Here is a 17,222-nt window from a genome sequence, read left to right as displayed (position 1 = left end):
GAATAAATCTATTTTACTAAATACACTGGATAATATGTGAAACAGACCTCTGAAGTTGCAACTGATAGCGAAATTTTTATGTTTTGGTCACCAGTGTCAGGAGTGATGCCAAAGTAAATCTTGCCCTTAATAACTGCTCATTGTGAGATTCTTCCAGGTTGCAAGTGCGTATAACTCTAATTGTCAGAAGGGTTTGGGTGTTCAGTATTTCTGAAAACAAGGATCTCGGTATTGTACGCTCAGAGATAAACTTCTGGAGCTCTACTTCCCTCGCTGTTACTGTTGATTTAGCATAAAGTGCCTCACAGAAAGGAATAAAAATTGAGCATGGAGAAATGTCAAAGATTTCCTTAATCTGGCTTATGCTGCGAACACTATCAGCCTGCCAAACTTTAATATTCAAAATCAGAAAAAATAAAACAGAGGAGTTTTCTTCTGTTTTTAAAATATTTTAGAATGCTTCTCATTTGTTTTACATCATGTACTGAACCATCCTACTCAGTCAAAGAGGTTCTGATGCAATTAAAACATTTGACTAAGGATTTCTACATATAGAAATGGTAGGTTTTTGTCCACACAAGAAGCAAAACTTTTCTTAGAGAAGGTCTATTTCATAAGGCATTAATGAGATAAAGAAAGTACCATAAGAAAAGAAAATACCCTATTCTTTACGCCTTTTAGAAGCATTGTTGATGCCTCTACACCCTATCTTTGTAAAACCGCTGAAGAAAATATTGCACCTGGATTATTTACCCATTTGATTTAAAGAGTGTCTTGTTTCATCCATATGTTATTTAGTATAGCTGTTTTTCTGTTTTCTTTTGTTGTTTTTCTTTTTGTTTGCTTGTATGTTTTTTCCAGAGAATGAGTTTGAGGATTATCTGTTAAATCAGGCAAGTCATCTTGGGCTGTGTGACGAATTTGGTCCTTTGGAATCTGCACATATTTTCACCTGGAAACACGCAAAGGTGGGATAATTGATTTACAAAAATTAATTTGAGTAGAAATGTATCTATATATTAGTAGTAGAATACTATGTGGTTTCATGTGTAGAGCCTCGTGCACTAGGACTACTTTTCTTGCATAATCTCTGCTGTTTTAAGAAAAGTCTTCAACAGTCAGGTACAGCAGCATTAAACATTTGAAGAGGTGAAATTTTTTGTAAATATGTAGAAATTCTAGTTAAGTGTGTGAATTACACTCTGTTAGCCATACATACTGTCAGTAACACAAGTATCTTTGAATCTGTATGAGTCCAGGAATGAGAATATATTTCATAATGCAGTGCTAAAATTTTATCTTTCAGGGATAACTTATTAGTGATGTTTTGTATATATATATGTATACGGCTTATTGTTTTAGGATTTTTTTAACTATATAGCAGTTGGGTGGGCTAAAACTTTAGTGTACTTAAAAAGAGCTCAATGTGTCAAAGCTTTTTTTTAATATTGCCTCTTTCTTTCTTCTAAAAAATGATATTTAATATATAGTAGCAGAGAAAATAGTGACAAGACCTTGAACTACATAAAAAATAATAATCCAGAGTGAAAAGCCTCCAGAAAGTAGCCTGGGTTGAGCTGCATTTCAGTGTGGTATACTATATAATTTTTCTCTGAATTTAAAAAGCTAGCAGTTGCCCCTTAATTTCATAAAGCTGTGACTCTGCCCTCTAAAGCCTTGGTAAAGAAGACTAATAGAAATACTTGGCACACGTTGGTTACCTAAGGGAATAATAGAACTATTTGCTGTAGTCGTTTGGCAAAAGGACATAAACATATGGCTTTGGTTTATATTCAGCACTGCCAGTTGTGCAAAGTTGCATGGATGAAGTATACAACAGCAGTGACAACTCAGAAATCATAAGTGAGAATCAAAATAAATCATCCTCATTACAAAGCTATTCAAGCTTGCCTCTGATTTAAGGCTTATTTTGCCGCTGCATATTTTGAAGTACTGAAATCAATATTAAAAAATCTACTTCTCAAGAATGTGCACACCATTCAATCACACTATAAAATGACAAATTTTTGATGATTTATATGTTATAAACATGCTTTAAAGTTTGCATTTAGTAGGTGTACTTATTTTAATTCTTGAGAAATTCATAGAGCTGAACCAATTATTTCCATGTCATTCAACTTTTTCCTAGAAAAATCAGGAATAGCACTGAGCAAACTAAAGCAAAATTTTCAGTAATAAAGACGAAATGACTCCTTGGTTAGGAATAATCAAAATCACAAAACAAGGCTTAGTTTTAGCAATAGTCTTTAAGAACACATTTGTAAATATTTTTCCTTTTTGGTCTTCAACATATCATTAAAAGAAAAAGAAGAGAAAGAAGCTTTAACCACATTACAAGCAATGTCTCTAAAAAAAGTATATTTGGTTTCTGGATTACTCTTTACTGCCAGCAATGAAAATATATAACTTTGTCTAGAAGTTGCTATATGTGTTCTTGGCATTTCTTTTTCTCACCATACTTCTCACTGTCAGTGTGAGATTAATACTTCATATTAAAAATGTTATTGTAAGCTAAGAGAAAGGTTCAGTCAGCACACATATACACAGACAGCCAGATAGTGCTCAACACTTCTGGATGGGCAGTAAGAAATAATGATTTCAGATTTACTAAAAAAAATTTTTCTCTATGACTTTATTATCTTTTTATGTGGTAGAATCTTAAATGAGTTATTGAAAAGAAATATCAAAATATGACCACCAAAACCACTGAAAAGCTTTCTCTGAGGGTATTATTCACTGTAGGGAGAAGTACACAGAGTGTTGTGTCACCGTGGGGCACAGTATAGAACAGTTCGGTTCATTGCCCTTAGCAGAATCTGACTTCAACTTTGAAGTTTGTGGCTTGTGTTGGAGACTTTAGAATGTATTTGTGTGCTTTAAAAATTATTTAGATTTTTTCCTCTGGCTGAGTTCACTAAGCTTGTGACAGATATAGCTGTTGTCTCAATAGTAACTTAAGTAATTCTTAAATTAAAAACTGTAGAGAAAAGCTATTATTTTTCCAGACCTCTCAAAATCAGGTAAAAATTTCCTAGTGAAACAATTCCCCAAATTTAATGTTGAACATCAGGTGTAACTTTTAGTTGGAAAATCACAGTGCAATGATAAAGCTTAGAGTCTTTAGATAAACCAGCAATTTCCTTTCCTCTAGCCCGTTATGCAAAAGAAAACAGACTGACACTACAGCAATGTGAAACTCACTCCAGGAAAGTCATGTTTGTATGAAGATTACAATGGAAATTACAAAGTACATGGCTCTTACATGAAGTCTTTCCAGGAGGTGCGTTTTACTTTTACCTAAGTCAGCAGCACTGGCTTCCCTAAGTCATAGTTTATTTCACAGTGATGTGCTGTAAAACTATCTTACCAAGAGAGTAGTGTCAATTTAATTTCTGAAATTCAAATTTAAAAATGTGCAAGTAAACTGAAATAGTTGCTACTATTATTATTGTCATTATTATAATTTATTGCACATGCCCTATTTTCCGCTGTTAGTCATATTCTTGGATCCTATTATAACATCAGTACATGCACATGTGCACAGACAGACTCCAGGCACACAAAAAACCAAACTCAGAGCCAAATCCTGATTCTCTCACTCAGGGAAGTATTTCCAGGTGCTGCTCTCGAGTCTGTTAACTGCAGTGGGATGGTACAAACAAAAGAAGTACCATTTGGTTCCTGCAGCCATGAACTCTGAAATAGTTTGCTCAGAAAGTATGATTGCTGCTATTCCACCAGTAAATTAATCTGGAGAAACATGAATACCCTGTAGCAGTTAAATAGCAAATTATTACAGTTTGAGCCAAGCAGAATTTGGGGTATTGTCAGTGACTCCAGTCAGTTTTCTACGATCTAGTTGTTGGCTTATGCTTAAATCTCAATGAACATTGAAGGAAAAGTGGAGGATGGATCAGAATGAAATTCACAAAGTCAGACAGAGGGCATTCACAAACCTGGGGAGATTTGCTGGAACATGTTTTCAGAAAATTGTTCAACATCAATATTTTCAGTAAATTTTGAGATCACAGAAATGGAGCATAACTGAAGCAGCAAGCATTTTTTTCTTAGCTTACTTGCTTAATGATTTGGGACTGCAGAGCTGCTGCACCTCTGTCCTTGTGTTTCTGGCTGCGTGTTTCCCACTAATTCCTTTAGAGTCCATTAGCTAGCTTCAACAAATTTTGAAAAGAAAATGTTTAGATGAGTTTAAAATCCATCAAATCAGAGAATCTATCTATAAGACACAAAGATTAAGTGGACTTAGTTCCACTATTCACTTGCCATTATTTTTGTAAAGCTTGCCCTTAAAAATTATGGGACTATAACCCCCAATAAAATTTTCCTGGCACACATTTTATTATCCCCATGGTCCTGATGGCTAAAAAAATTAGTGGTGAGATATTGTGTGAGGACTTTGTGCACATATAACCATTCTATTTACCCCTTATGGGTTCTTGACTCAAGACAACATATGTAGTGGGAGGGAGGGTGACCGTCCCCCAGCTTTGACAGCATGAGGCACCTTCCAGAATCCATCCAACCTTCACAGTACACAACAGTAATAATATATGTCCAAAATTAACACATTGATAACAATTACCTCTAAAAAGGTTGGCAAGAATTTCTCAGAATTTAATCATCTCGTTGTTCCATGGGTGATTTGAAAGTTTGAATGCTTCTTGCTGACCATCCTTTGCTGTAATTTAATGTAAAATTATCACTATGTGGATGAAAAACGGACATGAGCCACTTCATTTACTTAGTATCAGGCTGTCTCTGAAAGAACTGCTAAGCTACAAAGATACTACATTCAAATTTTGAGCAAGAGAGGTTTTTTGCTGACACAGTTAAGAGATTTCAGTTTTATTCAGTTACTTTTGTATTTCAAGTTAATGCATAGGACTCTTTCGTAAGTTAAAGTGTCTTTTTGCAGCACAGACATGATGACTATTTTGATATATGCATGCACTAGGCTAAACTGTTCTATAAATTTTATGTTTGAGTTGATAAAAAGATATCTCATAGTTCAAAAGTTTCACAAGGAAAGAAAATCAATTGAAAAATCACCTGCATTGATTTTATCATTGGTTTTCACTCTTTGTGCAGTTTTTAAATATTCATCACAATGCAACCTGCTGTTTAGTCCAAAGTAACTGCTGCTCAGTAGAAGCAGTGGACACTTTTTGTTTCATAATTAAAATAGCAGCACTGTGATTGGTGTGGTATTTATTATGAAATGATGACAAAGGAGTACCAGTGGTTTTAATAGTTTTAGCTTACAGGAGCTGTTGTTAATTTTGTCTGTAGAGTTGCAGGTGAAATAATGCACAGTGGATAAATAGTCTATATTGGTTTAACTGAACATAATATATAGTGTGTTCTGGAGTTGTTTGTCTCAATAGACTATAGTAATCAAAAGTAATGAACCTATTATGTGCAGGACCTTGGAGAGCATAGAATGGCAGTAAAAGTGTGGCACATAAAAGGTTTATTAAAGGAAATTAAAGTCCATCATTGCCACACCTGCTCCCCTATTATAAGTCTATGGCAGGTCAGTGCCTTCAATCACAACTCAGCATCAGAGAACAGAGCCATGTTTCCCATTACCATTGCAGTCACATTGCAAATACTTGTTCTCCAGGTTTTAAGGATAGTAACAAGTAACGGCTGCCACCAGCCCCACTACATAAGCAGAAGCCCTTCATGTTTTTCCCTGCTAATAATCAATATCAGATGTAAATTTAAACGGAGAAAAGGTATCATTGTCTGGCTTTGATGTGCATTTCCATCAATTTATATTTTCATTTCAGACATCACTAGATTTGTTCTAGAATTACACCTCTTCAAGTCCCTTTTCAAATGTTTATGTTCTCTCCTGCAAATAGGTATTTTGATTCCAATAGCTACTTATAGTGTTCAAACATGTATAAAAACAAACAAATCCCAGAAAATTAGAAAAATGCTTTTTTTCCCTAAAAAGGCTGACTTTACTCTTTTATTTCTCAGGTCAATTTTGTCATATTCTGCAATGTTCTTTCAGATAAGACCTTCAAAACATCTTGGTAATCTGAGTCATATAGAGCTAAAAATAAAGCATACTCAGATCTTCAAACTCTATAAATGGAAAAAGGCACTAACAGGACTTCTTGCTTCTTTTCTCAGTTTACTTCAGTTCAGTTCAGCTGATCCTCAGAAAGAAAAAATGATACAATAGACAGGATCTTCTGTTGACATCAGTATTTACCTCATGACATTTTGCAGGGAGAGATGCCTGGCAACTTCTGGTACCCACATCTACCTATCACCCAACACAATTTTATTAATCAGACACTGGTGTCTGCAAATTGATTTGCAGAAGCCCATGGCAGTTGCTTTTTCTACAGTATATTTGATCATCACCATTTTACAAACAGGGAAACTGAGATTCAAACCAAAGACAGATAACAAGGTTCCCTCAGAGACTGAAGAAAAATTCCGTATTTCCCAAAATTTTGCCTAGACAAAAATTCCTGGTGAGAGAGTCTTCCTCACATAAAAATTGTTACTTTTAGAAAGGAGTTTGTCTCCCTGGACATCATCAAAATTGTACCATTGTACAATCTGCAATATGTCACTGCAGTTGTCCACACCAGAACACGAAATCTTAATCCCTTCAAATTTCAGGGTTTTGCAATAAAATCCATGGATTGAAAGCCTGCCCCTACAATTACGTGTCTGGGCCACATCCAAGACCAGAAGGTGCATATTTCCAGTTCGGGTTTAGATGTAGCCAAAAGTATAGTGAGAACAGCTGATTTTGAAAGGACTCTCTTATTTCAGTTAGAAAACTTATTACAACAGCTGACTTCTGGGGAGGTCTGGGCTTTTTGATTGTTTGGGCTTTTTTTTTTTTAATGTAAAATACAAATCTGGACACTGCATTCTCCCAAAAAACCTCCTATAAATCCGTAACTCAATGTCTCTTTAAGCAAAACTTCTTTAAGAAGTAGTTGATTAAGTGGTGAAGAATTTCAAAGCTGTATATGTGTAGTTATGCATTGTCAAGCAAGAAGGTTTCGTGTTTTAAGGATGAAGCTGTCAGAAATGCAGGTTCCAACACAGCTATAGAGCTATGCCTCAGTTACAATAAAAATGCAGAGTTCCTGTAGGCATGGCAGCTTTCTGGGACCTTTTGTTTCAGGAGGTGGATGCTGAAAGCAGCGCTCATGCAGCATTACTCTTTCTAACCTTATGCCTTCAGCTAACACCTGTAGACCTCGTCATTAAACCTTACAGAGTCACTCATAACCATCACTTTATTAAACAAATCTGTATCATTAAAAGTATCTCCTAGGTATTTACTAGATATTCACAGATGGCTTTTTATCTCTTTGACAAGATTAATAAGGCATGATTATTCTTTTTTTTCTATTACTGTCTAGCCTTTGGAAATGTGAAAAAAAAGCATTGGAGTACTTTTTTTCCTCAATGGCAAAAGGTATGAATTAAAGACCTTGTGTTAATATTACAGATGGATGCAGATGGGGAAAATAAAAAGCTGCGCACACGCTCCAAAGGAACCAAGGGTGAGTTAGCAAGCACGCTCCACGACCTGTGCCCAGAACACCATGAAATATCATAGTTCCTGTGCACACTCCTTAATGTGCAGTAAGAGACTCTGTAGCTTCCTTAGGGCTGCTTTTTTAATCAAGGCAGGACACTGACTGCTGGCATTAAAAGGCACGATGTTATTAGCTATGGTATAAAGAAAAGCCAAAAAAATCTACTGATGTTATTTTCTTTGAGTTATTTTTTCAAAGAAAATAAAGGCTATGCTTTTTATTATGCAAAAAAACCCAAACAAAACAAAACAAAACAAAAAACCAACCCAAAACGATTTTCCACAGTCAGTAGAGTTGACAACATTGAATGGATGCCTTAAAAATAATATAACAAAACTTTGTCTCAGCCACGTGAATGTTTTTCTGTCTATTGCTATTAATTATCTATAAATTAGTTGTGTAAATGGTCCAGAAGTAAATTTTCTTTAATCAAAAGCTGCAGGTGTATGTGGCAGAAGAGAACCTTGCATTTTTTTTGAAGTATTGGTGCTCAGGTTTCATTTGCAAAGTTATGACATAGTTGTATTTCCCAGATATTACTCTCTTTTTGTAAGGAACAGATGGAAATGCAGTACTGAGAGATAAACAGGCCCTTAATGATCTCAACATCTGGAAAACATGATTGACTAGAAATAGAGCCCTTCCAGGAAAATAACTTTTTATTTTAATTCATAACACTTTTTGTGACTCTTGATAACAAGTGAAAAATGGATATACTTAAAGATAAATGTCAGAGTTTTGCCTACCCTGTGAACATTTTTGCTTATGACTATTTTCAGAGGCACAAAGCACACATTCTTTACTCTGATTTTAATGGGAATTGTGCGCTCTCAGGATTGTGCAAAACAGACTACTTCGATTTGTTGTCACAACTCACTAGTTTGGATTGTTAATATTGTGACTTCAGGTTCAAGTTATGGTCTGAATGAAAAACTAGAGTGGTTTGGCTTCTCTATTTTCAAATGATCAAAAGGGCAAAAAGTGCTAGACTTCACTTAGGGAAAGACAGAGGAAGAGCACTGAAGTACCACACATTGACCGCAGATAAGTGGACGAACACAGACAAACCGTTCTAAAAACCATAGTCATTGTCATATCAAAACTTAGATGCAACCCTCAGTTCTCTGAAATTAATATAAAATTCATATATATTTCAAAAGTACCAAGCAGAGAACTTGAAAAGAAACTGAATAGGAAATATTTACAGGTCAGCATTAGGGCATGTCTTCTCTGTTGGTCAGGACTGTGAGTTAAAACAGTTTGGCTGGAATAGCAAATTTTAATTGTAATCCATAGGGGTTTCATACCCTTTCACTCAAAAGGCTAATAACACAATTTTAAAACTTATGGATTTTTTTTCTCCATGTTTTTATACATGTGCACACACTCTTATAGCAATTAATATATCAAGAAAATTTTCCCAGAAGTAGAAACAACAAAAGTTGCCTCTGCAATATGAGTAATCCCTAGAGACACCTGTTGGCCTTGTCAAAATGCTGTATACTCGTGTGAGCAGGAATTTGTAAACACCAGCCTTTGCAATTCCCAAACTGATTTTAAATTCTGAAAAACAACAGTAAAAACAAGGGTCTTTGCTTTTACTTTTATTTTTTATTTTTATTTTGCTTATTGTTTCACTGAACGTCATACTCCAGGTTTCATGCATCCTAAAATAACTGTGAGAATTGCACATTCGTTTAGCATTTGTCACTAGTAGCTACAATCCTGTGGTTAGCATGAAATAACCACCTGTGTTTTGATAGCCACTCCTCTGTCATTAAAAATAGGCAGGTGCAAGGTTGCAGAAAGAACAAGTCTGGAAGTGTAAACTAATTAATTCTTTCCTGCTTTTTTTAACAGTTCAAGTGGACTCTATAGCTCAAGAGCTCAGGTAAGAACTCACGTTGTTTATTTTTTCAGTTTTATTTTCTTATTATACTGAGAAATTTATACCACTGCTACTGCTATAAAATAAAGAATCAAGCAAATGTATTTTGTAAAGTTTTAGCACAGATCTGAAAAAGGATAATTTATGCAGATTCACTTTTTAGATATACCAAAAATTAAAGCAAAATTTTAGCAATAATTATGCAAGCATAATCAAAAGTAACATGAAGTGGGCAGGATTCTGGTATGTTATCTTTATCTTCAGCCAGTGTCAGGGCACACCACAAAATAATTTCCGGTGAATCTTCAGATATTCAGTCTTCTTTTTCCTGTAATATGTATTATAGTATTTCAATGTCTGAACATTCTAGGAGATATTAATATATTTTACTGGATGGTTTTTATAAAACTGATCTGTATAGTACTGTAAATTCTAAATGCACTAATGGCTCATTCTTCCTTAAGTATTTGTTGAGGTTTCATAGTTTATGGAAGTAGCAGGGAGTATTTCTCAAACTTGCATAAAGAATGTCAGTCCATTCAAAACCACAAACTATGCAATGGTATTTCAGACTGCAAATGTTCAAGTAAAACTTCAACATAACTACTTCGATCTACCTGTGTGTGCACCAAATCCTAATAATTGCTCCAAAAACTTAGATTAAGCTCTGGAAAGACTGGCAGATTATTCAGTACCCATGTACAAGAAAGAAAATATTTACAGGTAGCTGAAAATTCCTAAAGTTATTAATCAGAATTACAATTCACTACAGCTTCAGTGTAAATACTGAAAACATTTTTGCAGAAAGATCTTTAGAGTTTTTGTAAATTAACTTATTTTCCCTACACTCACTCTTCATCACGTGTTACTGAGCTGCTTGCTTAATCACAGCAGGCATCCAAAATATGTGCTTGTGGGTTCATCCATCTAGGGAAGAGAAACATCATCATGTGATTTATTTGATCAACCAAAATGCCCCCATCTCTTAAAATAGGACATGAAATATTTACAGGAAGTTATTTGCAGTGAAGACATACAATATTTTAAGGTTTTGTTTAATAATAAAAGTGAGGAAATTATAAGCTTCTTATAGCTATTCCGTGAACAGAAGTGTAGGCTAACTTTTCGGATAAATTATTCATGGTGAGTCACTCATTCAGCTCTACTGTGAATCTAATTTTTCTGTATGGCTTCAGTTTCCTGAGATTTAGTGCTTCTCCTTTTTTCCTCTGTGCATCGCTAATTTATGCACCAGAAGGATGCATTAATCCGAAGAGGCAGCCATCCAAAAATGGGGATGGTCCATGTGTTCCTAAGAGAAAAATGTTTGAAAAATAGAGGATGTGCAAGTTTCTGCAACATCAGGAAAGCTGTGATTTATGTATTATCAATTGCTATAGCTTTTCCCGAGCAACTTTATCTTTCCCTGTGAAATACATGCTGTCTTCGGAACTACTGTGTAGCAGATCACTCTGTCAGAGATGTGGACTACCTCCATAAGGAAACACACATTGCTTTAAAGCAGTGAGCTAAACAGCACAGAAAGGTATTAGCCAGCCCTTAACTTGGTATTTGTAGTTTCTGCTGTACCAAGTTCCATATTGGGTATCTCCACAGTCAAGTGACTTTACTGACCTACAAGTCAGGTGATCAATACATGAATCTACTTGTCCATGAAAAAGTAGAGGGAGAGGGGCAGGGACTGCTTTTTGGAAACGCAGCCATCAGACTGCATTCCTGTTAGTCACACCCATACTACTGTGGGAAAACTTTTGAATTCCTCAAGAATTAAAGACTGAAGTAGTCTATTGTGTTCCCTGGATATAGATATTGGAACCATTGTATTTTCTGACCAAGGTTCTAAATGCTGTGTTGGCTGAGAAATTTAAATCCATGCTTAATTAATTTTCCCTTTTCCCCGGCTTATCCTATCTGACAAAGCACTTTTGCACTCCTTATTGAGTTTCTGTTATGAAGTGCCTTGGGATACTTTTACATGAAAGACACTACATAAGCTTACATGCTCATTTTGTATTATTATTAATTTCATAACATTGATTGGTTCTAGAGCATTTGTTAGCCTTTTCTTATTCTGCAACTTGTGTTTCACAAAAGTAGAGAATAAAATAAATGAGAAGCAAAACAAAGAGTTTCAATCACCAATTAGATACAATGAAGCATGAAAATTTCTCTCTTCTAAATTTCAGGCGTTGAAATCTTGCTTAATAGAATTCAATGCCAAAAAATCTCTTGATTTCAAGAAAGCCAAGATTTCACTGAGAAAACTGCCTAATGTTGTTATCATCCATCTTCTCCTGAAAAATAGGACCACCTTTCTACATAAAAAGTATAGTTTCAGAAAAATATTATCTTAAGGGAAAAGCTGGGGTTTAGATTTTTTTTTTCGCTTCGTAAAATAACTAAAAATTCTCTTGCACTGCACTGGCTTTTCAGACTTTCTTCCAGGCATACACAACTATTTATGTGTCAAACTTGCACTTATTTCATGTAACTATATGTCCTAAGGAATCCCAACTTTCAGTATAATATAAATAATTTTCTTTATACATGAATACTGTCAACATTTCTGTGTTATTAGTAAAAATTTATTAAGGTTATTTTAACTTTATCTACTGTATGTGCTGTAGTGTTGAAGCATAGTACGCTAAACTCAATAAGTCCTTCAAAACAAAACTGTTTCTCCTTGAAATCTTAGTGATTTACTTATTAACAACATGGTTTAATTTTTTATTTAGGAATGTAGTGCTGTGGTGTTTTCATTGGTAGCTAAACTATCTTAAGAAAAGATGAGTCTTTTTGTCACAAGCTAAACGTAGCAAAGAACAGTGTGTGGTAGAAGCAAGTGCTGAAGGCAGGAGATTTCTGTCACATACATTCAAGTTTGAATCTGACACCTTTTGGGCATAGAAGCTGTGTTGTATCCATCTTCTGTAAGAAACAGAATGAAGAGGTCTTCTCTTAGGCAATTTTGTCATGGACCACTGAAAGGACCAGGACCTTCAGCTGTGTTCAGGATTAGGATGGAAACCAAAGGAAAGTGAGGAATATTGGAGTGATGCATTCTCATTACTGTGTTTTATTTAACAGATGGGATACAGTACAATGAACCATCTGTAGGTTATGGAGTGGCATCTGGGTCAGACCAAGGAAGAGCAAATTGGATTGATCAAAGCACAGGGTGGCAAAAGCATAGATCAATTTGGCCAAATCCATATCTGAATAGAAAGGGTACCTTTCTGAGTTAGATACAGGTGAAACCAAGTGTTTTGGGCTTCTGTCACTGATGATTAGTATAGAATCCATAAGGTGTTTCAAATCATGGAGAACAGCATTGCCCTTTGGTGGGAATAGTTACACTTCCTCTTAGTTTCTGCAGTGTTGCATCACTTCTTCAAAAGTAAGGAAAATTACTTTTTTATCTGGAACTCTTGTTCCAGGTGTTGTGAGACATTTTAGGTATTCAGAGAAGTTGAACTGTTCAGTGTGAATGTACAGAGTTCTGAGTATATTGAATACTTTAGCAGAGAGAGGAGTAAGAGCAGAGCTGTCTGGATGTCTCCTTGCTAGAAGGAGTAACCAGACAATTCACACTTTTGTTGCTGTTGATTAGGAGGGTGAGAAACCAGCAAAGCAACTCTGCAAGCAATGGAACTGAAGTATTTCAGAAAGTCTGTGTTACTAAAATGTATTCCCTAACTTTACCAGTAATGTTTTAAGAGGTACATCAATATACTGTTGTATACAAGCATATGACAACATACTAAAAAGCATTTAAGTAACTGAAGCAGTTATTCCTTATTCTATATTGCTGAATATTTTGCTGGTTTCCTTTAAGAACTGCTAAATTACATGTATGCAATTACAATTGAATTCTGTTTCAGATGGTAATAGAATGAAGGTAGAGAGTTTGGTAGATAGAAGATAATTTGGCTCCTCGGGAAAAGTTCATGGCATGAAAGAAAAGCACTGTGCATGCCTAGCTGCATTTAGGAAGGAATGATTGGCAACTCTTTTTCTGAACTTCATAAACTAAGCATATTTTTAAGGAGTAGTATGGCAGATGACTGGAGAAAGAGATGAAAGTGATACTTAGATGATGGAAGAAGTGAGCACATGAAGCAAAATCACACAAAAAGACACCAAGGTGTTCCTCAGTAAGAACTGAGATTATGGTTGATTTGTGTAGCTATCACCTTCAGAGTACTGTTATCCCATAGCACTGCTTAGAAATGAGACAGAGACAGAGAAAGCTGTTTGTTCCTGGCCTGCATCTGGAAAAACTGTCAGGTTTGTCCTTTGGGCTTGGCTTCTGTTTCCACAGGAGTTGGTCAGAGACTGATTTTCTGGAAACTGCTGTGGAAAAGCACATTTGACATAATCCTGAATAAGCACATTTGGAACAGAAACTGAGGTGGACTCTTGCATTTCCTGGTGTCTCATCTGTCTCCCACTGGCAGAGAGTGTGGGACCCTCGCAGTCCTTAATGCGCTTTGCTGAAACAAATTGTATCTCTGAATTCAAACAGACTTAGTAGTAAATGCTAAATGAAGGTGGTCAATAGTTACAGCTACTGCCAGAAGCCCTCTTTTGCAATTGAAGATTGGATGTTGACAGCATACACTTCCAGCTCTCCTCCCCAGTGCTCCTCATGATGGTAACTGGCTGGGGCAGAGCTTTGCCACCTTGGCATTTAAATATTTCTCCATGACATATTGGATTAAACATTTCACCTGAGTCAAAGACCTGTATTATGCTGTTTCTATTGATAACTGATCTTCAATTCAACAGTGGGCATTAATCTTAAGAGTAGCGATTCCCAAGATCTGTTAGAAGAATAAGTTAAGGGTATGTACTGCTTGCTCCTCAGCTTGGAAGAGGAACTTCCTCCCTGCCCTAGCCATCGTAGAAATTGAAATGGTTATGGGGCGCTGAAAATATTAACCTCTGTCTCTTACTCCATGATTTCTGGTACAAGCAAGTCTGTGATATTATTATGAATCACACTTTCTTAAATGCCCATTAAATCTTGTTCATTTACTATTCTTTTCTGACAACATTGTTAGGTTCTTAAGGAACTTTATCTGGTGTGCTAGACCTTAGTCTCCTCAAAGAATCTGTTGAAATCTATGTTTTACACTAAGGAAAAATGGTTTTGTAGTTGATGTTTGATAGCAAACACTGAACAATGAAACATAAAGAAACACTGAACAATCACTATGTGGTGCCATTTGCTGTAAGGCAAAGGTAAGTACATAGTCACAGTATATTATCAGACTCCTAATAGTGACAAAGAATAGGGCTGGAACTCTCCTACCCTTATTATTAAATCCTGTATGTCAACTATTCTCATAACTAAAAAAACCAAGCATTAATGAAAATTGTAATGGCAATCAAGTTTATACTCTGTCATGTCTATGTTCCTCCCTTGTTTCTTCCTTCATCTCCCAGTCCCCCTCTAATTAGCCATCAAAGTGTGAAATCTACAGTGCTGTCATTCCTCCTCTCCCTTCACTCTGCCTCTCCATCTCACTTCATTTCGTCCTTTCCTTTCACTAGAGTTTGGATGAGTTCATGGACCTCATCAACCTTTTGATTTTTTACAGTACCAGGTGCTTCCATAGTTCAGAACCAAGTTGTTCTTTCAATACTGTTAAGCCAGTAACCAAGACAACTGTAAACAACAAACAAACAGAAAGAAATTCAAAATTCAAACATTTTCCGCTTCAAGTTTTCTCACAAAATTCATGTGAGCGGGTTGAGCCTTGCATAAAATGTTTGGAACTTGTGTATAGAGAAGATCAGATAATTTTTTTACTTTTATTAAAATGTCACTCTTTGAGTCCAAGGTAATAAGATAATAAGAACCTCCACTCAGTTTCAATAAATGATAACATGGTTCTGAGTGACCACAAGTAATGACTTTTAACATTTTGCAGGTAACCTTGGGGTTTACAGATCCTTCACTTAAATATTCAGAGAACTGTTCTGAATAACCACTAAGATGGTTGAAAGAAGAACTGTATCTCATAATTCTTTTGAGACAACTGTGGTTGGAGTTGTTAATTATGATTAATAATTTGCTTAATTCCTGTACATGTTCAGACCTTTTGATCTATGTACTGTGACCTCTACCTTCTCTTCCTGTATTTATTTAGAACTTTTAGAGACTGTGTTTCACGTTCAGATTTCTATTTTAGCTTGCTTTAGTAGATGCTTTATGTGCATTTGCTTTATAGGTGACTTTTATAGCTCTGTTTAACAACAACTACATTAGATATATTTCTAGCATATTATAGGGCTCTTTTGATGTCTACTATGTTCATTTATAGCCAAAAGCCACAGTCTCAGTCTCTTTTCTCTTCGTTATTATATTTGATTGTAGTTTTACAATTTTTTTACTTAAAGCTTCCATTTACTATTAAAAGGGTAATTATAATTTAGTTTCAATGTATGTTTTTCTGTAAGAGTTTTTTATAATATATGTCAAATCCACATCACTTTGCTGCAGCTGCTAGATAGATATAGCTATTTTCAGTTTTTTTCTACCTGAGAGCTGGTTGTATCTTAGAATACTCCCTGCCTTGAACTAAAATTTTTATGTTATTTAATATATTACATGAGTCGCTGTCTTCCCCATCACAACTTCTGTGCTTATCAGCACATAGTAAATGTTATCCTCCCAAACCTGCACAGAAATTTAGGGTTGCATATGCCTTCATGCCTTCTGCTGCCTGACAGAATGCATCAGAACATTACAGCCCCAAATGTTTGTTTCCTCTTATGGCAGATCTTTTCCCTGTTGATGACCGCAAGCCATATAGTGATGGAAACGCCAACCCGTAACTTCTGCCTCATATATATCAATCATGAGCTAAATATTATGGCTAGCTGAATTGCTGCCTCTGACTGATGTCAAGGGTGGATTCAGCCAAGCAAAAGTGAGCAGAAACAGACTGTGTACAGCCTGGAGATAGCAAGGAAAAGGGAAGAATGCAGCCATGGGACCTCCTGCTACATTAAAGGGAGGTACTGGCTCCTGACAATGAGTTGCTTACTGCCTGTTGGCAAAAAACCCACAAAGTTTATCTTATCTTCTTTACATCTTCTTTAACCAGAGTGTAGTTACCAATATGTTTTTTATTTAAACACTTACTGGTGCTAGCAGGCTGACCACTCATGTGCAAGGCTTTCTGGAGTCAAAGGTTGTGTGGATGATCTGTAGATTTGCCTTGAAAACTTAATCCATTCTAAGCCAAATTCTTGGCCTGGGTCCCACTGGAATTTATTGACCTACTGAACCTGGACAGATTGAGTGAGTAAACAAAAAAGAGGCTAGGGAGGCTGGATTTGGCCCAGATCTTGGCCATTCATTCATATTACTGAGTTTAAGAACTTCTTGAGCTCCACAGAATAAGTTTTCTCTAAACTGGCTTTTACTAAAAATAACTTACCTGTTAGAAAAGGGACCAACCATACAACTTTAACCATGTAGAGTTCTTGATTTATGAGTTATGGAATGACTCTCTGAAGAAGTCATTAATTTCATTGACATAGCATTTCAATTTGAGGGTTTATATGTAATAATTTTAATATTATCTGAATATCCTTATGATCCAACAAGCTCGTTAACTGAAAACAAGAAAGTCAGAGAAGTTAAATCTCTGTTGTCCTCTTCTGAGTTGCCTTTG

The 17,222-nt window shown here is 35.6% G+C and overlaps 1 protein-coding gene across 2 annotated transcripts in view; it reads left to right on the top strand.

Annotated features, from left to right (window-relative positions):
• Window positions 1–17,222, top strand: part of ST18 (ST18 C2H2C-type zinc finger transcription factor) — a gene marked incomplete at both ends in the record, with an annotated part of 166,211 nt that overhangs the window by 92,992 nt on the left and 55,997 nt on the right. For both annotated transcript variants that reach the window (XM_082279424.1, XM_082279423.1), the window contains 3 exons: window positions 862–968; window positions 7,535–7,589; window positions 9,486–9,516. In XM_082279424.1, the coding sequence (XP_082135550.1) occupies window positions 862–968; window positions 7,535–7,589; window positions 9,486–9,516 (193 nt within the window). The remainder of the gene's footprint in view (window positions 1–861; window positions 969–7,534; window positions 7,590–9,485; window positions 9,517–17,222) is intronic.

This window comes from Coloeus monedula (assembly GCF_965178545.1).
Source record: "Coloeus monedula genome assembly, chromosome: 1".
Lineage (NCBI taxonomy): Eukaryota > Metazoa > Chordata > Aves > Passeriformes > Corvidae > Coloeus > Coloeus monedula.
This window is presented reverse-complemented; position numbering and strand designations above follow the sequence as displayed.